Here is a 22,590-nt window from a genome sequence, read left to right as displayed (position 1 = left end):
CATCAGCAAGGCAAGAGAATGGCCCCTCGGAACATTTCCATCCGTCCCCCAGGATATCCAGCTTCCCGGCCTTCCTCTGTGACCCCAGGCTACAGCCTCCTGGATGTGGGTGAACAGGAGGGTCAGACAGTGAGGGACTGCTCAGAAGCTGTTGGTGACCCAGACAAGGCAAAGGTGACAGTGGCACGAGGCAGAGGCGCCCAGAGAGCAATGCCCGTACCCCAGTGCTCATCTGCCCCTCCCGGAGCGACACCATCCCAAGAACCAGCAAGAGACACAGAGAGGGCTCATAAATATAATTGCTACGACAGAGGCCGCCTGGAGGCGCGGGCACATCCTCCACACCAGCCCCACCGTCCCCTCCTGCATGCTGAGGGGGCGTGAGATGCTCTGAGATCCCCGCGCTAGCCCAGGACGTCCAGGTAGACGGGGGGTGCCAAGGCCAGGGCCTGCAGCTGGGCGTGCACGTCCTTGATGCTGCGGCGCTGCTGGGGTTCCCGCTGCCAGCAGCCCCGCATGATGGCGTAGACCTCGGGCGGGCAGGCGCGCGGCCGCTCCAGCTCCCGGCCCTGCGTGATGCACTCGATGGCCTGAGCCGGGAAGGAGAAAAGGAGCCGGCCTGGACTGGGGCAGGATGAGCCAGTCATGCCTGCCCCCTCCGCTTCCCACTCCTGAGGCCTTGGGCAATGACCAGGCTTCCAGGCCAAGTGTGGAAGGGGCAGACTCTTTCTTCCAGAGTCTCCCAGGGAGAAACTGGCCCCTGGGAAGGTTGGGCCAACAATAGGATTGCTTCTCCAAAAGGCTGGAATCTGACCCGCAGAAGACAATCCTGCTGAGTAAGTGCAGGGGCCTAGGCATTTTCCAAATCCTAGTGTGCCAAGCTGCAGGGTCAGCAGGGAGCTCTGTGTGTGTGTGTTGTGTGTGTGTGTGTGTGTGTCTGTGTGTCTGTATGTGTGTGTGCACGTGTATGTGTGCAGGATTACAGGAAAAGGCTCTAAAAAAAAAAAGAGGCTGATGTGGGGCTTGGTGAGATAGTAAAGTAGGCAGGGGGCTTGACTTGCAAGCAGCTGACCCATATTTAATTCCCAGCATCCCATACAGTTCCCACAGCATCTCCAGGAACCATCCCTTAGCACAGAGCTAGGAACATGCCCTGAGCACCTCTGGGTGTGGTCGCAAAAAAAGAAGAAAGAAGAAGAAGAAGAAGAAGAAGAAGAAGAAGAAGAAGAAGAAGAAGAAGAAGAAGAAGAAGAAGAAGAGGAGGAGGAGGAAGAGGAAGAGGGAAGAAGAAGAAGAAGAAGAAGAAGAAGAGGAAGAAGAAGAGGAAGAGGAAGAGGAGGAAGAGGAAGAGGAAGAGGAGGAGGAGGAGGAGGAGGAGGAGGAGGAGGAGAAATTAATTTGCGGTGGAGTTCATGCCCAATTCAATCAGCCTAATCAATGGCTGAATAAATAGCAATACTCCTATATGAAAAAAAATAAAATAAGTTGTTGATTTGCATTCTGTGGACCCCCTCCCCTTGAACTGGTGCTGAGCAGGACCTGGGGTCAAGGCTCCCGCTTGTTGCTCCAAACCAAGCCTGATTGGCATTTTAGTAGTAGTAGTAGTAGTGCGCCACCCCCCTTCCCTTTCTCTTCTGGAGGTACCCCTCTGAGGGTATGAGCTTCTTTGAAAAGCAGCCACAGCAGCAAAGACCGAAGTCAGACTCCAGGAAAGACTGCAGAGCAGCCGAGGGGGCCGGTCAGGGAGAAGGTTGGAGCCGGAGCCTGAAGTCTCATCCTTGTCCCTACCCCCCCTTCCCCATTAGCAGACTTGGTTATGGGCGGCACTAATTCCATTCCTTCTCTCAGTGCTTGAGAAAATTAAAATCTATAACCCTCTCCCCCACCCCGGCAGCCCCGGGGGAGCAGACTGCATTAGGAGGAGAAATGGAAACTGACAGCTGCGAGCCAAGAGGGGGCGGGGGAGCGGCTGGGGAAGAGAGAACACCTGGGCCTCCGGGGTCCCTTTCCCTCCACCCCACCATTGCCCACCGGGGCGATAAGGCTCAGTGAGGGACAAGGGACAGGATCCTGTCTCGAGTTCTTGGAGGTTATGGCAGGAGCCGGAGGGCTAGCCTTGGGATAGTAAGTGGTGGCAAGGAAGGGGGGCGGTGAGTGAGGGTTGGAGTGACAGCACAGAGAGTAGGGCAGTTGCCTCGCATATACCCAGACCAGGTTTGATCCCTGCCATCCTATATGGTCCCTTGAAAAGCGCCAAGAGTAAAACCCATGAGCATCAACAGGTATGACAAGAGAAAGAAAGAAATAAAGAGAGAGAGAAAGAAAGACAGAAAGAAAGAAAAAGAGAAAGAGAGAGAAAGAAAGAAAAAGAGAGAGAAAGAAAGAGAAAGAGAGAGAAAGGAAGGAAGGAAGGAAGGAAGGAAGGAAGGAAGGAGGGAAGGAAGGAAGGAAGAGAGAGAGAGAAAAAGAGAAAGAAAGAAAGAGAAAGAGAGAAAGAGAAAGAGAGAGAAAGGAAGGAAGGAAGGAAGGAAGAAAGAGAGAGAGAAAAAGAGAAAGAAAGAAAGAGAGAAAGAGAGAAAGAGAAAGAGAGAGAAAGGAAGGAAGGAAGAAAGAAAGAAAGAAAGAAAGAAAGAAAGAAAGAAAGAAAGGTTTACAGTACTGTTACTGATAGCGTTTGGTACATAGCCCTTTAGACTGGTGTTGAAACACTATACTCCTGAAACTCAATCATGAATTACTTTGTAACTTTGTAATTCATGGTGATTCAATTAAAAAATAATAATTAATTTAGGGACCTGAGCTCTAGTAGAGTGGGTTTGTCTTGCTTGCTGCCCACTTGGGTTCCATCCCGCGCACCCCATATGGTCCCCCAAGCCTCCAGGAGCGATCCCTCAGCACCATCGGACGGGTGTGGTACCAAAACAAAAAGAGAAAAAAAAAAAAAGACGAGGAGAGAGGAAGCGTGCAGGAACACGAGCTAGGCTGGGCGGGTGGGTGCCCCCGTGGGGACCAGAAAGGCTTGCGGCTGACCTCGGTGTTGGAGAGCTGGTACCAGGGCTGCTTGCCGTAGGTGAAGATCTCCCAGAGCACCACCCCAAAGCTCCACACGTCGCTCTCGGTGGTGAACTTGCGGTAGAGGATGCTCTCGGGCGGCATCCAACGGATGGGCAGCATGGTGCGGCCTCCTACCTGCAGCGGAGGCCGGGGGCGCGCGCCGCGTCACCTCCAGGGGGCGCGCACGAGCCGGCCGCGCCCCGCGCACACCCGTCGGCCCCCGCATGAAAAATAAATAACCGCCCCGGCTAAGAGGGAAAAACCGATGGTGCAGCTGCCGGCCAGACCGGGAGACAGACCCTCCTCCGTTAGGGACCTCGGAGACCCAGGAGGGTAAACACCAGACCCAGAGTGTCTCAGCGCTGGGCAGCCCGCAGGCGTCCACAGTTGGCAGGGCAGGAGAGGGGTAATTACCCGGTAATAGTCGGTGCTGTAGATGTCCCTGCTCATGCCGAAGTCGCCGATCTTCACCACCAGCCCCTGACCCACCAGGCAGTTGCGGGTGGCCAGGTCCCGATGCACGAAGTGCAAACCCGCCAGGTACACCATGCCCGCAGCCACCTGACTGGCCACAGCCAGCAGCTGCCCCAGGCCCAGGGGTCCTGCAGCCACATCCTCCCCGCCAGCCAGCAGCTTAGCGTCAGGCCCGTGGGACCTGGGAAGGGAGAGAGAGAGGGGTGGGCTGGGGCCCTGCAGCAGTGATGGTGAAATGGGACAGGGGGCTATCCCCAGTGTCTGGAACAGAGAGCAAGTCCCGGGTCACCACTCATCCCATATTTGTGTCTCTCCCCTCAGGGAGCCCCCTTGAACAGCAACAGTGACACCCAGCTGCTCACTGTCCCTGAATCTCTTCTCCACAGACACTGTCCATCAGCCCTGGTCAAACAGAGCTCAGCAGGGCCCCCACCCTGTCTCTACTGCGCTGAAATGCTCTGAACCTTGGCCTTCAAGTCACAACACTGAAACAGACATATTTCTTTTTTTTTCTTTTTGGGTCACACCCGGCGATGCACAGGGGTTACTCCTGGCTCATGCACTCAGTAATTACTCCTGACAGTGCTCAGGAGACCATATGCGATGCTGGGAATCGAACCCGGGTTGGCTGCATGCAAAGCAAACGCCCTACCTGCTGTACTATCACTCTAGCCCAGACATATTTCTTTAAGACACTGAATCATCAGCACAAGCAAGACCTTGAATCCCCTCTTACCACTTTGCCTTCCTAGAGGGATTTTCCTTGCAGAGGTCCCAGGGGGCCTTCCCCTCACCACACACCCCACTGCTCCCTTCAGCCCTCATCACATCTCCCTGGGACGGCAGAGCTGATGGCTGTCAACACTGCACTCCCACTGGGCCACTTTCTTCACCTCTGTTCATTTCTCCATCTGTTCCGGGGTTTGTTTGTTTGTTTGTTTGTTTGTTTGGGGTCATACTCGGCAATGCTCAGGGGTTACACTGGGCTCTGCACTCAGGAATCACTCCTGGCAGTTCTGGCGGTCTCTATGGGATGCCAGAGATTAAACCCAGGTTGGCCATGTACAAGGCAAACGCCCTCTCTGCTGTACTCTCTCCAGTTCCTTGTTTCAAGTTTGCTAAACATCTCGGTATGCCAAGGGAACAGAGTTCCTAGAAGGTGGGGGTGCAGAGATAAAGCAGAGCAATGTGAGGGGTGCTGCTGGCACTCAGGGCGATGCAAAGAGCCAGGGGAGGTTTCTCGAGAACAGGCATATGAACAGTGACAAAGTGGGGAGGTTCTCTGCAGTGTCAGAGGAGAGGTGGGTGGATGGGAGGAGGGAGGCCTGGTAGCCAAGCAGGGCAACCTAGTCTAAAGGCCCAGGAGAGAGGGGCTGGGGAGATAGGACAGTGGGCAGGCTCTTGCACACAGCTAGGTTTGATTCCCAGCACTCTATAGGGTCCCTTGAGCACAGCTAGGAGTGATGCCTGAGCACAGAGCCAGGCATCAGCCCTGAGCACTGCTAAGTGAGGCTCAAAAACCAAATAAAGACAAAGGCCCAGGAGAGAGGAGCAGGCACTCCCGCGGGCAGGTCCTCCAGCCTGTCTAGGAGCTTCCGACATTCCCTCCCTGCTCCCCTTGAGAGCCCTCCAGCACTGCTTCCCCCACAGCCTGGACCGCATAGGTGGGCACCCCTACCCCTGCCCCATGTCCCACACTCAGCCCACTCTGCCGCCTCTCTGGATACTTCCTCTGGCTCCTTTGGGCTGTCACCCCTGGCTCAGTAGGCCCAAGTGCCACGTTGGGCTGCAGGGCCGACTCCCCACTCCTTAGAATAAATTTAGACCTCCACCTATCCCCCAACTGAATGCCCAGCCTGGATGCACAAATGGTCCATCACTCCCGGGGGGGGGCTGTTTGTGGACAAATCAGAACTAGCATCAGCTGGACGACCATCTGGAGCTTGCTTACCCAGAAACCCATCCCCGCATCTCTCTTACTGATGGGGAAACTGAGCTCAGAGAGGAAAAGTACTTGGCAAAGAAGGCTCAGCTAGGCATGAGGCTTGGTGGCAAAGCATATGCCTCTCATGGGAAAGGCCCTGGACGCAGTCCCTAGCACTATTTAAAATAATAATAATAATAATAACAATAACAATAGAAGGGCTGGGAAGAAAGAGTAGGGAAAAGGTGCTCGCCTTGCACGCAGCACTGCTTGGATTTCTAAGTGCCCTCTCCCCTGCCTTGCTGCCGCTCCTCACAGGGCAGAAGAGACCATCACAGTCAGGCTGGAAAGCAGAGCTCTGCTTGAGGCCACAGCCCTGGGCACAGAGTCACCTGACGTGGCTAAGCCTCATCAGTGACAAGAGCACACTTCTTGAAGTTACGCACATGATCAGCCTAAATAAAGGAACCCTAATCAGGGGTGTTCTGTTGAAAGACATGCATTTTTGGTGACATTTTTATGCTGGAGCGATAGCACAGCGGGTAGTGCGTTCGCCTTACAAGCGGCCAACATGGCCGACCCGAGTTCGATTCCTCCGCCCCTCTCGGAGAGCCCGGCAAGCTACCGAGAGTATTCGATATGCCAGACACAGTAACAACAAAGTCTCCAATGGAGACGTTACTGGGCCCGCTCGAGCAAATCGACGATCAACGGGAGGGCCTTTACCTTACCTTACCTTTTATTTTATTTATTTATTTATTTATTTTGCTTTTCGGGTCACACCCGGCGATGCACAGGGGTTACTCCTGGCTCTGCACTCAGGAATTACTCCTGGCGGTGCTCAGGGGACCATATGGGCTGCTGGGAATCGAACCCGGGTCAGCCACGTGCAAGGCGGCCTACCCGCTGTGCTATCGCTCCAGCCCCGAGGTGACATTTTTAAAAGATAAATTGTCATATGTGCTTGAAGATGAAGAAACAGAAGCCTGCATTTACATCAGCACACAGCTTAGCAGAGCCACGATGAGGATGAGCTGAGCGGTGCCTGCGCCCTAGAGGCATTGGAGCAGTAGGACAGCGGGGAGAGTGTTTGATCCCCCGCATCCCGTACGGTCCCTCAAGCCCCACCAGAAGTGATTCCTCACTGCAGAGTCAGGAGTAAGCCCTGAGCATCCCAGGTGGTTCAAAAATCAAAATAAGAAAAGCAAGTGCCCGGTACTATTGTCCTTATGCTGACTGCCACCGCCCACCAGCCTGGCTCCTGCCCCCATGTGCTCTCAACCTCCAGTCCTGGAGTCTTTGCCCCGACTTCCGTGGGGGGTGACCTCCCTGTCCTTCGTGTAGGGTGTCCCTATATGGCATCTCCTCCACCCATGAGCTCCCTGTGGACAGGCCACCAGGCTTCCTGCTCCTCTCGAGTTGCACAGACCAGTGGGCCAGGGCAAGGCTGAGCCCGGGCCCCACATACCGGAGGAAGCGGTTGAGGTCCCCGTGCCGCATGTACTCGAAGACCATGAGCAGAGGGCGGCCCTCGGTGCAGACGCCGAAGAAGCGAACGATGTGCTGGTGCTGCAGCATGGTGAGCAGCTCGGCCTCGCGCTGGAAGTCCTGCCGCGCGCTCTCCGACACCTCCTTCAGCGCCTGGCGGCAGGAGACGGGTGCAGGACCGAGGGGGGCGGCCAGGTGAGCTGTGCCTCCCCCAGTCCTGGGACGATGGGGCACGGGCAGGGGGACACGGGCCAGCAGGACCTTACCTTGACGGCCACCAGCATCTTGTCCTGCTCCGGCAGCAGGTTGTGGCACTCGGCAAGGAAAACCTTCCCAAAGGCTCCTTCCCCCAGTTCCCATTTGAGCACGATGTCCCGGCGCTTGATATGACGGACACCTGGGGAGGAGCTTGTAGGCTCAGGCAGGGTCTGGACTGGGCAAGGGGGGAGGGGCGAGGAGAGGAACTCGACAGGCGGGGCCAGTGCTGCATGAGGGCATGAGCCCTCGTCGATGGGGTCTGGGCGCCAGGCCCTGGTATGGGCAGGGGAGAGCTGGGCAGGGGGGAAAGCTTGTTCAGGCCTAGGGTGGGTAGGAGTGAAGGCATGGGGCATGCACACACATGTATGCATACACACATATGCACATGGGCACACATGTACTCACAGAGGGACACATGCTCTCATGCGTGCACACAGGCATATGCATACCCACACCCACACAGCCACACATGCACACACTCAGACACATATATGAACACATGCAGACATGGGAACACATCACATTTACACACATGTAAACACACAGGCACACAGAATGTGTGCACAGACTCATGAACACAGAGGCATGCGTGCACACCTGAACACATGAACACACAAACTCACACGCAGACACAAATGAACACAGGCACACACACATACATAGGCTCACACACAGGCACATGTGCAGATAAACACAGCGCACACACAGGCGCATGCACACACATGCTGTCAGGTCTGCCCCACCCGCGCCCAGCCCAGCCCCTCACAGGCGTCACTGAAGTACTGCGGGTTCTCGATGATGTGGCCTTGGAGTCCAGAGCCTTTGCCCTCAGTGGGGGATAAGGAGCTGCCACCCAATGTCATGAAGTGCAGGGACATGGCCAGTCCGTCCTCAGGAGCGAGCACAGCAGGGCCTGGGAGGGGACATGGACACACAGAGGCTCAGCCCGGGCACACTGTGGCCCCACCTGGCAGCTGGCAGTGGGGAACGAGGCGCCGGGAGTGCGCCCACAGGCGGGGGAGGGGAGGCGGTCCAGCCTTCCTCTGGCTCCTGTCCAGTCCCAGGCCCCCAGGGCCCCCAAAGAACCCCACTGCCCCCCTCAGAGCGCAGGCCTCCCAGACCCACTTAGTGTCTGACTACGATCCAGACACCAATTAGCAGCTGCTCCCAACCCCCCCCACTCCCCCACTACGCTCATGGGGCTCCTCTACCCCAACACTCTCCAGAGTTCCTCCCAGCACAGCCCCCAACAGCACATGGAGCACAGAGGCAGGACAGACGGACAGGCGGACAGCGTCCTGCAGCGGCCACTCACGGTTGATTCCAAACTTGTTCCTCCGGCTGCATTTGTTGAGCGCAAGGAACAGCGAAGAGAGGAAGAGACAGGCAAAGACAGCCAGGCCCACGGCCACAGAGACCTGGGGGTGGGGGGAGTGAGGGTCAGAGCCCCCAGAGCAGACCACATCCAGCCTGCAGGGGAGCCCAGAGGTAACTCCAGCTGCACCCCCACGCTGGGAGGTGGCTGCAGAGCTCAGGGCAGCCTGGAGGGGTGACAAGCAGCTGCCTGACCCACCCCCGCCCCAGTCCCGGCCAAACTACACTACTTCCTGTGCTCACCCCAAAAGGTGTTTCGTCCTTCTTTTCCACCGGGTCTCCAGATGTGCTATTGGTGTCTGTGGGGACACAGGCAGGCACCTGGTGGGCCTGGGCACACAGTGTCCTGTAGCAGCTGCCCACCCTGGTCCCGTGCACCCCTCAGCCCAGCCTCACCTCCAGCCCCAGGCTACTCACCCACTGGAGAGAAGGAGACTGCGGCAGGGGGAGGAGAGAAAGCGGTCAGAGGTCACAGAAAGGGCAGAGGCCACTTCCCCACTCAGACTCATCCCTGGGGCAGGGGGACAGAGAGGAGCGGAGGGGAGAGGAGAGGAGGAGGGGAAAGAGGAAAGAGAAGAGATGTGAGGAGATGAGGGACAGGAGGAGGGAGGGAAGAAGGGGGAGCGAGGGGAGGAGGGGATAGGAGGGAAGAGGGAAAGAAGGGAGGGAAGGGGAGGGAAGGGGAGGGGAAGGGAAGGGAAGGGAAGGGAAGGGAAGGGAAGGGAAGGGAAGGGAAGGGAAGGGAAGGGAAGGGAAGGGGGGAGGGGAGGGGAAGGGAAGGGAAGGGAAGGGAAGGGAAGGGAAGGGAAGGGAAGGGAAGGGAAGGGAAGGGAAAGGAAGGGAAGGGAAGGGAAGGGAAGGGAAGGGAAGGGAGAGGAGGGGAGGAGGGGGGAAGGAAGAAGAGAGGGAAGAAGGGGAAGTGAGGGGAGGAGATGATAGGAGGAAGAGGGAAAGAAGGGAGGGAAGGGAAGGGAAGGGAAGGGGGAGGGGAGGGGAAGGGAAGGGGAGGGAAGGGGAGGGAAGGGGAGGGAAGGGGAGGGGAGGGGAGGGAGGGGAAGGGAAGGGAGAGGAGGGGAGGGAGGGGAAGGGAAGGGAGAGGAGGGGAGGAGGGGGGAAGGGAAGGGAAGGGAAGGGAAGGGAAGGGAAGGGGAGGGGAGGGGAGGGAGGGGAAGGGAAGGGAGAGGAGGGGAGGAGGGGGGAAGGAAGAAGAGAGGGAAGAAGGGGAAGTGAGGGGAGGGGAGGATGGAATGGAAGAGGGATAGAAGGGGAGGGATGGGAAGGGGAGGGGAGAGGAGGGAAGGGGAGGAGAGAAGAGGGGAGGGGAGAGGAGAGGAGGACGAGGGAAGACGGGTGAGAGGAGAGGAGGGGAGGATGGAAGGTAAGAGAGATAGAAGGGAAGGGGGGATGGGAAGGGAAGAGGAGGGGAGAGGAGAGGAGGATGAGGGAAGATGAGTGAGAGGAGAGGAGGGGAGGAGGAGGGAAGAAAAGGGGTGGGAGAAGAGGAGAGGGAAGAGGAGGGAAGAGGAGGGGAGAGGGGAGGAGAGGGTGAAGGGAGGGAAGATGGGGAAGTGAGGGGAGGGGAGGATAGGAGGGAAGAGGAACAGAAGGGAGGGGAGGGGAGGGAGAGGCTCCTGGACCTAAGGGAGAAAGGAGGGACCTGAAAGGACCTCAGGGTCCGGCTCTACCAGGCCTGGATGAAGCCCCAGTGAACAGGGGAGCTCAAAATTCCTGGGTCTGGGCCGGGCGGGCGGTCCGTAAAGGGTCCCCAGCTTCACTCTGCATCCAGCCCCCCAAGGGCTCCAGCACTGCCGGAGGTGCCCGCCCTCCAGAAGGTGGGCACTCGCACCGGGGATGGGGTCCTCCGGGTTGAACTCGAAGGGGTTGTCCATGAAGGCGGCCACCACGGAGTCAGCGTCCTGGCCCAGCGCGTTGGCGGCCAGCAGCGTGTAGTTGCCGTTGTTGACGTGCGTGGGCTGGTTGAGGCGCAGGCAGCCGTGGCGCGCCGTCTCGTTGGCCGCGGGCTCCAGGAACTCGGTGAAGATGAAGCTGGTCTCGTTGAGCAGGAGCCCGTTGAAGAGCCAGCGCAGCGACGGCGCTGGCTGCCCGTCCACCGAGAAGGGGATGCACCAGTGGTGCAGCTCCATGGCGGGGTGCAGCCGCACGCTGGCCGGGACTGGGGGGACAGGAGCAGCCCTTGGTCACAGCCCGATTGTGGGGGAGCGGGAGGGGTGCGACTCACGCATGCCTGACTTTTTTTTTTGCTTTTGGGGTGCACAAGGGTTACTCCTGGCTCTGCACCCAGGAATTACCCTGGCAATGCTCAGGGGACCATATGGGATGCTGGGAATCGAACCCGGGTCAGCTGCGTGCAAGGCAAGCGCCCTACCTGCTGTGCTATCGCTCCAGCCCCGCACGCCTGACTTTTGGGGGCCCAGAAATCAGGTGATGGCTCAGGAGAAACGGGGAAACGGTTAAGAAGGAAGGTGAGTAAGGGAGTGGGCGGGGCAAAGATGGTGTCAGCAGGGAAGGTGCTAGCCACCTGGAATGATCCCTGAGCACAGAGCTAGGAGTAAGCCCTGTGCATGGATAGGCCTGGCCCAAAAACAAACCACAAAAGGGGACAGTAAGTCTTCAATGAGTCGCGCATCTGGGTATGAAACCTGGAGGCAGGGATTCTGCCTTTATGGAAGCAGAGCGCTGATTTATGAAATGGCAGTGTGTGATCCTCTTGGTGGCAGAGAGCTGAAAAGATCCAGTCATCAGACTGAAGGTGGGATGGGGGTTGGAAGATGCAGGACGCTTGGTTTTGCACATGGCCAACCCGCATTCCATGGCCAGCACCCTAGAGGATCCTCTGGCACTGCCAGGAGTGATCCCTGAGCACAAGGCCAGGAGTAAGTCCTGAGCACAAGTGGATGTACCCCCCAAAAAAACAAAAAAACAAAAAAGATGGGGTAGGAGGGCCAGGAGGGCAGGGGATGTGAGCACCCCCCCATATATATATATATATAGCACTGTTGTCCTCCGGTTGTTCATTGATTTGCTCAAGCGGGCACCAGTAATGTCTCCATTGTGAGACTTGTTGTTACTGTTTTTGGCATATCGAATACACCACAGGGAGCTTGTCAGGCTCTGCCATGCGGTATATATATATGTATATATACATATATATGGTTTAAACATGTTTATGGTCAAAGAGAGCACTCAAAGGACAAGAGAGCATGCTCTGCAATGCCCTCTTGGATTACAATTTCCAGTACCAATCCCTAGCATCACAAGGTCCCTTAGCACTGCCTGGAGTGATCCCTGGTCACTGTTGCAAAAGCATCCCTAGAACACCGCTGGTGTGGCCTATCCCCCTACCCACAGAAAAAAAATATATATATATTAAGGATATGGGGTTTCTTTTTTTTCTTTTTGGGTCACACCTGGCAATGCTCAGGGGTTATTCCTGGCTCTGCTCTCAGGAATTACTTCTGGTGGACTCTATGGGATGCTGGGAATTGAACTCGAGTCGGCTGCTGCAAACACCGGATCTGCTATACTATATCCCTCAGGCCCCAAGGATATGGGTTTGGGCTGGAGAGATAATACAGAGGCAGAGCACTTGCCTTGCACACAACTGACCCCCAGCATCCCATATGATCCCCTAAACCACACCAAGAGTAATTCCTGTGTACAGAGCCATGCATAACCCCTGAGAATTGCCAGGTATAGCCCAAAAACTTAAAAATATATATATATGTAAATATATATATATATATATATATATCGGTTTAAAGTAGACCTGTAAACTGGAAAATGTACAGGTCCCTCAATAATTAAAATACAGGGGCCAGAGTAGTAGTACAGTGGGTAGGGCATCCCCTGAGCACTGTCAGGAGGAATTCCTGAGTGCAGGCCAGAAGTAACTCCTGAGCATCCCTGGGTCTGACCCAAAAAGCCTATAAATAAATAAGTAAATATATCTGTATGTATAAACATATACAGTTGCTCCCGACATTCCCACTGGCACCCACACAGCGGATAAAGACTCTGTACTGATCAGTGTTCCATAGAGCTAGGATGAACTAAAGTCACTCCCTGTAGCTGGGAGGGATCTCCGGAGCAGAGCCCTGAGTGGAAGACATGAGGCACAAAATGACGCACGGATTACAGCGCCACCTCTACATGCGCAAGAGCTGAGAAAATAAACTGCTTCTAAGGAAGCAAATGTATATAAAATTATTCTTTTGTTTTGTCTTGGGGCCACACCTGGTGGTGCTCAAGCCTTATTCCTGACTCTGTGCTCAGGGATCATTCCTGGTTGGCTCAGGGGACCATAACTAGTACCAGAGATGGAACACGTTATGCTGCAGGCAAAACCATGCCCGACCCAACTGTCCTGTTGCTCTGCTCTGGCTCCATACATTATTATTATTTTTGTTTTGCTTTTGCTTTTTGGGTCACACCCGGTGCTGCACAGGATTTACTCCTGGCTCATGCATTCAGGAATTACTCCTGGCAGTGCTCAGGGGACCCTATGGGATGCTGGGAATTGAACCCGGGTTGGCCACATGCAAGGCAAACTCCCACCCTGCTGTACTATCACTCCAGCCCCAATTCTTAAATATAAAGAAATGATGACCCCAAAATGTCAGAATGGGGTTTGGATGGAGTATCTTTGGGAGGGGCTGGAGCGTTAGCATAGCGGGAAGAGCATTTGCCTTGCACGTGGCCATCTTGGCCGACCTGAGTTCGATTCCTCTGCCCCTCTCGGAGAGCCCGGCAAGCTACCGAGAGTATCTTGCCCACACGGCAAAGCGTGTCAAGTTACCCATGACGTATTTGATATGCCAAAAACAGTAACAACAAAGTCTCACAACAGAGATGTTACTGGGCCCGCTCGAGAAAATCGATGAACAATGGGAGGACAGTGACAGTGATCTTTGGGAAAGCTCATAGGACAGTTAGGGGTCACTGCTTGCACACAAGTATAAGAAAGATTGAAAATCATGTGTTTAAAGGAGGTGAGCTGTGTATATACATTTTCACAAGAAAGAGGGAAAATTGCCTAAGATTTCACAAAGTAGGTAGAGCATTTTGCCTTGCATGCAGCAGACCCAAATCTGATCCTCAGCATCCCATATGGTCCTATAAGCACTGCCAGGAGTGATTCCTGAGTGCAGAGCCCTGAGAATAGCCGGGTATCACCAACCCAAAAAAGATTTCACAAAGTAAAAGAGTTGATAGAAAGACCAGAGCAGTGGAGAGGGCATTTGCCTTGTATGTGGCTGACCCAGGTTACATTTCTGGCACCCCAAGCCCCACCCAGGAGTGATCCCTGAGCACAGAGCAAGGAGTAAGTCCTGAGTCCCACCGAGATTCAAGCCAAAAAGAAACAAACAAAACAACAACATCAGAAAAGGGTTGACAGAATTCCTTGTCAGAATGAGGCAATGGGTCTGCTGAGGAGGTGGGGGCAGTGGGGGTTGGGTGGGGGTCTTGGAAAACTGGGGGGAAGGGCAGGGAGAAGGGGGGCAGCTGTGCACAGGGCCTCAGGTAACAGGACTCAGGCAAGGGGCCAAAAAGAAATCCTGCTCCATCCCTCTGGCCTTGACAAGCCCCCAGGACATCCCCCAAAGGATCAGGTTTTCATGGGAATCTGGAAACAGCTGGGAGGGAGCAGCTGTGGGGATACTCCCACCCCCTGCTCTAGCGCCCCCCCCTCCACCCGCCTTTCCATCAGCTTCCAGAGCAGTAGGGCTGGGGGTGAACCCAGGGACAGCTGGGGACACTCACAGGAGACGTTGACCTGGACAGAGACCTCAGCGCGGCCCACATCATTCTCGGCCCAGCAGGTCACATTCTTCCTATTGAGGTCACTGGTGACATTGGCCAGGGTCAGCTGCAGGTCCCAGAGCTCCCCAGATTCCTGGGTCAGGGGGAGAGGGGATCATCAGGAAGCACTTCAGCTGGAGGCAGCGGGCTGGGGCGAATGACTTTGGGGAGAGTCCCTGATTCCACTTGAAAAAAAGAAAGGAGTGGGCCAGGAGGACAGGGAAGGCGGAAGCGAAGACAGGACAGAACAGCCCTTTCAGAACTTGTCTGGTCACGCTAAGAACAGAGCCAATACTCTCAGACCTCCTGAACCTAAATCAGTAAATCACCTATCCTAGCAGCTCAAGTACTCATGCATTGATTCAAGTGTGTGTGTGTGTGTGTGTGTGTGTGTGTGTGTGTGTGTGTGGTGTGGGGTGGGGTGTGTGTGTGTGTGTGTGTGTGTGTGTGTGTGTGTGCGCGCTTTGCAAAGGGTTGGGCGTTGGGCCATCCGCAGTGATATTCAGGGTTATCTCCTGCCTCTGCATTCAGGGATCACTCTTAGCAGTGCTCAGGGGACCATACGGGGTGCTAGGTCAGCCACATGAAAGGCCAGCACCCTACCCTCTGTACTATCATTCCAGCCCCAGAAGTATACATTACTACATGACAATTCATGGATTCACAACTAGGGTGGCGCACAGCCTCTGAGCCCTGCGGGCACCCACAGGGCAGAACCTTGGCCAGTACCACTGGTGAGGTGGCACAGACGCCACAGCCCGGAGCCCTTGGCTGCTGAAGATGCTGGGCTCAGAGACACCGAACACCTGGAATCAGCCTTGAAAGACGGACCAGCAGACTCAGATTCTCTTCCTGAGAAACCCTGGGCATATGGCGTGACCAAAAGACAACCCCAGTTGCCCTGAATCACGGTTTTTCTGGTTTGGTGAAGTGCAGGAGCAGACAAAAATGACCTGTCCAGAGTGGTAGTTGTCTGACCATGATGGAAACAAGACTGCGAGGATGGCTCCCGTGTCTGGAGACCAGCAACTTGGGGTCCTGAAACAAAGGCTGGTGGAGGGAAGGTTCCCTGGAGCAGGACCAGGGACTGGCTCTCTCCTGGCCCCCAGTTTCTTCTCCAGAAAGGGGGTAGAAGGGAGGGAGGGTCTGTCGGTCCCTCTGCGGCCAGTATGGCCTTTCCAGAGCAAACCCGACTGTACTGGGCCCAGCAGGGGCCTGAGAGGGGCTGAGCCCCCCTGCCCATCCCTCACCTCCCTTCTGCTTTACTATTCCATGATCCTTTTCTCCATTTCTGATTTCAGGTCCCTGGGGGCGCGGGGGATGGAGGGGGGGACAGGACAAGGGGGGCCAGGGGTGAAGAGCAGCTTACAGTCACAGTGGCGGACTCCTCCAGCTCGGCCACGCCCCAGCCGGACTGCTCCAGGTTGCGCCCCTCCACCTGGCACCGCAGTGACACATTGTCCCCCATGTCCACCGAGACATTGGGCACCTGGACCTTCAACGTGAGCAAGTCTGGCCGGGATGCCAGAGGGCATGTGAGAGCGGGAAGTGGCCCCCAGACCCTGCCCCAGGCAATGCCCCCGGCCCACCCTGAACCTCACCTGGCCACCCTTCAGCTTCCCCAGCTGGGTCTTGCCAGCCCGTGCCCCCCACCCCTGGCACTTACGGCAGCTGCTGTTGGGCATGAGGCCAAGGGGCAAAGACTTGTTTCTGTCATGACACTCTAGCTTCTGCAGGCGCACTCCGCCCCGCCCCTCCTCCTCCCAGCGCTGCAGCCAGCGCAGGGCACAGGAGCAGTTCAGTGGGTTTCCCACCAGGACCCTGGCAGATGTGGGGGACACCAGAATCAGGAGGGGGGCAGGTGTCAGGGTATAGCTTTGGGAAAAGGAAGTGGCTGAGTCAGCAGGAAGCAGCTGGGCACATGGGGCATGGGAGAAGCACCTCTCCCCGAGGCACAAGCCTGGCGAGCAGAGGGAAGGGCACTGCCTTTTTTCCTGCAAGGCCCAGAGGCCTTTGGGCACACGTGGGCCAACGCCACACAGGGGGTTGGACTTTGGGGGCTCCCTGCCTGCACAGCACAGGTCAGATGCTCCGGCCGTTCTCGTGTCTCTGACTGACTCTCTCCCCCTCCCATAACCCCAGACCAACAGCCCCTTCATGGGGACTCCTGCAGTTTCTTCTTTTTTTTTTTTTTTTTGTTTGTTTGTTTGGGATACACACCGGCTGTGCTCAGGGCTTACTCCCAACAGTGCTCCAGGGACTAAATGAGGTACAGGAATCAAGTCAGGATTGGCTGAAAGCAAGGCAAATGCCATACCCCTCTGTGCTATCTTCCCATATCTTCCCAGCCCCCTCCTGCAGCCTCTGATGGGGTACACGAGCTAGCACAGTCCTCAGTTCCAGCTCACAACCAAAGAGGCAGCCCCCAAGACTCCCCCCTCCAACCCGAGCATGCTGGTTCCACACGGTCACAGGAACATGGAAGAAATAAGAGCACATGTAAGTTCAGTACACACAGACATCCACCCACCCACGCACACACAGAGACACCCATGCATGCACACATGCACTCAGCCATGCATGCATGCAAGCTTATACACCAGCACATAGATTCCCCCACACGCATGCATGCACAAATGCACACACGCACTCAGACATGCATGCACACACAGCCGCACGTAGATTCTTCCCCCCACATACACACGTGCACTCGGGCATGCATGCATGCACACAGAGCTGCACGTAGACACGTAGATTCCCCCTACACACACACACACACACACACACACACACACACACACATGCACTTAAGCACACTCCCACACACACACAGGCATGCACACACCCTTGCACCCGCCTGGGAAGCCCGACTCACAGTTCCTGCAAGGAGAGGCCCTGAACAGTTTTCCAGGAGAGCGACCTCAGCTTATTGTGGGAGAGATTCCTGCGGGGGTCGAGACAAAGACAGACCCTGACCCTGACCTTCTCCTGATCTTGTGTGTGTGTGTGTGTGTGTGTGTGTGTGTGTGTGTGTGTGTGTGTGTGCGTGCACATGCTGGGAACCCACAAGAGTTGACATCTGGCTTCTCCTTCCACTCCTGACAACAGCCCTGGGTATGTGTGTATGAGAAGAACAGTTAGGTCCCTCAAGTGCCATGCTGTTCCCTGGAACAACAAGGGTTAACCCCACTTAACCCCCTCCCCAGACCCCAGGGAGGGGTCTGAGGGAACAGCCGCTGCCCCTCCCCCACCTTTGGCCCCAGCTGGCAAAGTGCTGAGGCCCCAGCTGTTGAGGGGGCTCGGGGCTCCATCTGTGCTCCCCTCCCCCAGAGGGGAGAGGAGAGGGACTGGGTGCCAACACACCCTTGCCCCCTACCAGATGACCAGGTCCCAAAGTATTCCCTGAGCTTCCCTCCCCACTCCTTCATCCCCTTCCTGGAGACTCGGGGGACATGGGCTGAAGGGTCCCAGGCCTCTGGTGCCTTCCATGGAGAAGGTGAACTCAGTGCCCAGCACCAGGAGACACAGGACGCCCATCCCAAGTCCCACTGCCCAGGCCTCCACAGGGAGTCCTGGGCATCCTGGCCCTGCTCTGCCTGCTGATCCCCACAGTGTGTTGGGGGCTGCTCTGGAGAGACCTCACCACAGAGGGATCAAAGACCTGTCCCTTCAGTGCCCACCAGAATGGGCAGAACAGGGCTGGACTGGAGTTCCAGACACTCACAGGGACATGGCTCCACCCAGAAGCACAGCCTGGAAGGCTCTTGGACCTCCCTCTATAAAATGCATGCGGGAGCACTCTCCCTCGCCCCCCCCCCCACCCCCCCGCCCCAGGACCTGGAGGGAGGGCACACAGTGTTTTCTGCCACCCCTGCCCCACCCCCACATGGTAATTGGTCACACAGCATCGCCTTATTTTGGTGGTGTTATGGGGGGTGAGTTGGGTCACTGGGGTGAGATCATGAAACCACGTGGTGCTGGGGCTCGGACCAGGCTTCCCACACGCAGAGCTTGTGAGTCTTATTTCCAATTGTTGGCAAATCACTGGATACAGCAGTTTGATTGACACAGGCCAGTCTGTGAGCACAGGACCTGCCCTCCCGGAAGCTGGGACATGGGTGAGGTGAGGAAAGGCCCACCGAGGCCCCAGATCCCCTCTCCCAGCCAGCCGGGAGGTGATTGGATGTCTCTGGAGCCCCACAAGAGAGCAGGTTCCACCATTACAAGGGCCCTCATGGTCTCAGGTCCAGGAAGGAGGCCCCAGGGGAATGGAAGGGGTGTGCGAGCTCCCCTGACCAGCTGGGGACTTCCTCGGGGAAGCTCCCCGGGGAGGGCCAAGTACATTAGCTGTCCACGTCTGGGTGCCTCCCACCCAGTTCCCCGCCCGGCCACTCACAGACGACGGAGCTGAGGGGTGAAGTGGAAGGCATCTGGCGCCACGGACTGGAGGCCACTCCAGATGATGGTGCTGGGAAGGACACAGCGGCTTAGGTCCAGTGCAGAGCCCTGCACCCAACATGCCACCCTCAGCTTCCAGCCACCCACACCCCTCACCCTGCCCGGCTCTCTGGACTCAGCCAGCCAGTCTCTGCAGGCCCCAAAGTCCTCTGCGCTGTGGCCTGCCTGATCGCCTCCAACCCCTGCACCAAGCACCTGCACTCCCCCCAGCCCCAGGCCTCACAGGTTTCTCAGGTCCCCCAGGCCCTTGAGGTCACTCGGCTCCAGATGCTGCAGGTTCTGGTTTTCGATGTGGCTGTGGAGAGAGGGGCGGGGGGTCACGCTTCCACATCCCTGCCTGCCTTGCTCACTGACATCGTCCCACTGACACAGTACCTGCTCGTGGCTCATGCATGCAGACACACAGAGCGCACATGGGCCTCCACCCAGGTGTGGACACACCTCCACTTGGCCTGCAACAAGGCCAGGCACCTGGGCCTGCCGCCCCTGCATGCGTACCTGATGGATGGGCATACCCACAGCCATCTCCCACACAGAGACAATCCCGCAAGCCTCTCCCCACCTACACACACACACACACACACACACACACACACACACACACACAGGAACTCTCTGGGCACCATTCACAAGCACACAAGTCCACCTGCTGCTACTACACACCTCAGTCCTGGGGGGCTTTCACCCAGGGCTCCCCGACACTCCTCTTCCACTACCCCACCCAAATGGGGAGATGAGGAGGAAGCCGTGGGTCATGGTAGCTAATGGGCTCCTCTGATCCATATGCCACCCTCCGCCCACCCACCACTGCCCCCTCTCCCTTCCCCCCTCCCCCCCCCCACAAAGCTTCAGTCCCTCCCCACAGGCATATGCCACCCCCACACCAAAGTCTGGAGCTGATACAGAGCCAAGAACCCCCTAAACCCCACCTGGCCTGGGGAGGAACCAGGAAGAAGAAGGGCAGGGAGGGAGAGGCATGTGGGGTGGTGGTGAAGAGGAAATGGGAAGGTCCGCGCCCCAGTGGGGGGTGTGGGGAGACAAAGACACAGCGAACCAGAGAGGAGCCTGACGGGCAGAGGCAGGCAAGGAGTGAGCCAGATAAGGGAAGGGAGACGGAGAGGCTGAGATAAGACAGAGCCCGAGAAAGCCAGACAGAGGCAGGAAAGATGAGGATGGACAGGGGATGGCTGAGGCTGGGCCCGGCCAGGTCTGCCTCTGGGAAGTGTGGGTTCCGAGGAACTCTTCCTGCTTGCAGCGGCACTTGGCACTGCATGTCAGGGTCCCAGTGCAGCACAGCACAGCCCCTGCTGCCAGCTTTCAGACGGCTCCCCGTTCGCCTTGGCCGAAGGCCAGGACCAGCCCGAGTGACCCCTCTCCCTTCCCCTCCACCCCACCTTGGACAGGTATATTTGCCCGAGCCCCGTGAGGCCATGGGAGAAATCTCCAGGGGCTCTGAGGGCATGTGGGTTCTTGATCTGTGTCCCCCAGCACCCCCCTCCACCTCTACCCCAACCCTACAGGGACCCTGGGCGAGGGTGAGAAGGCAGCGGGTCAGGCGGGTGTGTGCAAGCTGTCAGGGAGCTCCTCAAAGCTGCCTCATTCGTTTGGATTCATAATCAATCTGTCTGTTCGAGTCCATTATCTCCTCGTTAGCGCTGCGGGAGAGGGAGCGGGAGGGGAGTGGGAGGCCGGGGAGGTGCGGGACGGAGGGAGGCAGGGGTCAGGCTGCAGCTCCACCCAAAGGGACATCCCAGCTCTCTACGTGCACCAGCATGCCTGCCGCCCTGTCTCCAGCCCTGCCCTGTCCCCAGCCCTGTCCCGGCCCCCCTTCCCGCTCCAATCCCCAACACTGGCCCTGCTGGGGCTTGGAGGAAAACTGAAAATGAGGGCCCATGAGGGAGGCAGGGTGCCCCAGGGCCCTAGTTGGAAGTCCCCCAGTGAGGCAAAGAGGGCTGGGGGTGGGCAGCCTGAAACTCTGTCCCCCAGCATGCAGAGTCCTAGGCCCAGACGAGGCTGTCTCCACTTCTCTCCATCTCCCTGGGGCCTCCAGAGCGACTGAGTACCTTCCCGTTAATTACCACAAGATACCCAAGGAATTCGGTGCCAAATACTGCGGGCTGCTCAAGTGACTTCCAGCCATGCTGGAACCCCCCCCACACCCAACTCAGACACAGACAGCTAGTCCCCCACACAAAGCTGGGATGCCTGCGCTTCCTCTCAGCCCCAGACTACAGAGCAGAATTCTCTTCCCATTCTTCCAAGTCCTGACAGCCCCACCAGCCTCGGTATACTCAAGTACTTCCCAGCCATCCTCAAGTGATGCTAGAGTACCTCTAGGCCACTAATCACAGCAGCAGCTAAGAAAGTACTTGAGTACCTTGCCACGGATGCCCGCAGGAGGCCAGAGTACTGCAGGGTGTTGGTGGTGATTGCTCCCGGGGCCTGGGCAAGGCAAGACTGCCCCGGAGGGGGTGGGGGAGAGAGCAGTGGGAAAGACACTCACACTCCCGGGTAGAGAGGTGAGGGTCGGAGGGAGCTGGGAGAGGGACTGTCTGTCTCTCTGTCCCATATGTCTGTCCCGGGGGAGAGCTAGTGCCCCGTCCGTGACAACAAAGGCGGAGTAGGGCTGGCTACCCTTGGAAAAAAAGAGATTGAGGTGCGGTTGCCCAGCTGAGGGGGGCATCGGAAGGTCTCCTGCGCCCGCCGGGCGGCTGCGCTCCAGAACGCAGCTTTGAGACGGCGGGGCGCCCTTGTGCCTAAGGGGTGCCCTCATCCCTCTCGGAGTTCCCGCTGCCCGGCACCGCCAACCGATGTCCGCAAAAAGGCACCTGGAAGCCAGCCTCCCGCCCCTCCGCCCCGGGCAGCAGGCGGACAGTCCGCGCCCTCGGGGCACCGCTCGGGCCCCGCGCCGCCTCCCGGCCCGCCGGACACTCACAGCTCCGTTAGGTTCTCGGCCCCTGCCAGGTGGGAGACGTAATCCAGAGCCCTAGCCCCGGAGCAGCGCAGCCCCGAGGGGCCGTGCCGGCAGCAGACCTCGCCGCAGGGCGCGACCCCCGCGGATGTCAGCATCAGCCAGGCCAGCAGGCTGCCCGGGCCCGTGGTCCGGCCGTGCCCGCCCCGCTGCCCGCGCCATCCGCCTCGCAGCATCGCGGCGGCACCCGCCTGGCCCCGGCCGGGCAGCCCGTCTGTGCGCGCGACGCGCGGCTGCCGGCCTCCCCCGACATGTGCGCGGGGCGGCGTTAAAGGGCCGCGGCCAGGAAAGGGCGGGGCCAGCGGCCACCCCGCCCCCACCCCGCCCCGCCCCGCCCCGCCCCGTACTCGGCCCCGCAGCAACTCGGTCGGCACCTCTCGCCCCAACCTGGGGACTTGTTCCCGAAGACCCTCCCAGCTCCGGAAACGCCAAGGGGCAGCCGCAGAGGTGTCCGCAGGGGCGGGGGATCTGGGGGGAAGTTGATCTGCTGTCCAGCCCCCAACTCCTGCCGCCTAGAGCAACTGCGTTTAGTGGGGACGGAGGTGGAGGTGGTGGGGTGCGAGAGGGGCAGTTCAGGTCACCCCCCGGCCTCCGCGACCGCTCTCCAAGGGTGCGCGGGCCTGCGAGAGTGTGCAAAGCCACTTGGGGTGAACTATGTGACACTCTTGAAATCCCAGGAATATAAGAAGAAGTAAACACGCCCGTCCCCCTCTTCCCCAAAAAAAAGAACCAGACGCAGGACCCGGGGAAGGAAGACGCGAGAGATCAG

At 57.8% G+C, this 22,590-nt stretch overlaps 1 protein-coding gene across 1 annotated transcript; it reads right to left on the bottom strand.

The window, feature by feature from the left end:
• Positions 1-295: 295 nt before the first annotated feature.
• On the bottom strand, positions 296-22,055 carry NTRK1 (neurotrophic receptor tyrosine kinase 1). Its single transcript, XM_056123185.1, has 17 exons — positions 21,786-22,055; positions 19,074-19,145; positions 18,789-18,860; positions 17,268-17,336; positions 16,059-16,213; positions 15,762-15,904; positions 14,354-14,486; positions 10,419-10,745; positions 8,990-9,007; positions 8,816-8,871; positions 8,514-8,616; positions 7,965-8,111; positions 7,207-7,337; positions 6,921-7,093; positions 3,469-3,709; positions 3,031-3,189; positions 296-590 (listed from the first exon to the last, which is right to left on the bottom strand). Exons 1-17 carry the CDS (start codon positions 21,995-21,997, stop codon positions 405-407), a joined length of 2,397 nt encoding a protein of 798 aa, XP_055979160.1. The 5' UTR covers positions 21,998-22,055; the 3' UTR covers positions 296-404.
• Positions 22,056-22,590: the final 535 nt, after the last annotated feature.

The sequence above is a fragment of the Sorex fumeus genome, unplaced genomic scaffold, assembly GCF_029834395.1.
Source record: "Sorex fumeus unplaced genomic scaffold, SorFum_2.1 ptg000047l, whole genome shotgun sequence".
Lineage (NCBI taxonomy): Eukaryota > Metazoa > Chordata > Mammalia > Eulipotyphla > Soricidae > Sorex > Sorex fumeus.
This window is presented reverse-complemented; position numbering and strand designations above follow the sequence as displayed.

What these genes read in the sequence shown, in the direction of transcription:
- NTRK1 (XM_056123185.1), bottom strand. Translation starts at nt 21,997, where the DNA reads ATGCTGCGAGGCGGATGGCGCGGGCAGCGGGGCGGGCACGGCCGGACC. An exon ending in CATGCCCAACAGCAGCTGCC is followed by an intron (nt 15,905 to 16,058) that starts GTAAGTGCCAGG and finishes CATCCCGGCCAG; the next exon opens with ACTTGCTCACGTTGAAGGTC. An exon ending in GCAGTACTTCAGTGACGCCT is followed by an intron (nt 7,338 to 7,964) that starts GTGAGGGGCTGG and finishes GCTCCTCCCCAG; the next exon opens with GTGTCCGTCATATCAAGCGC.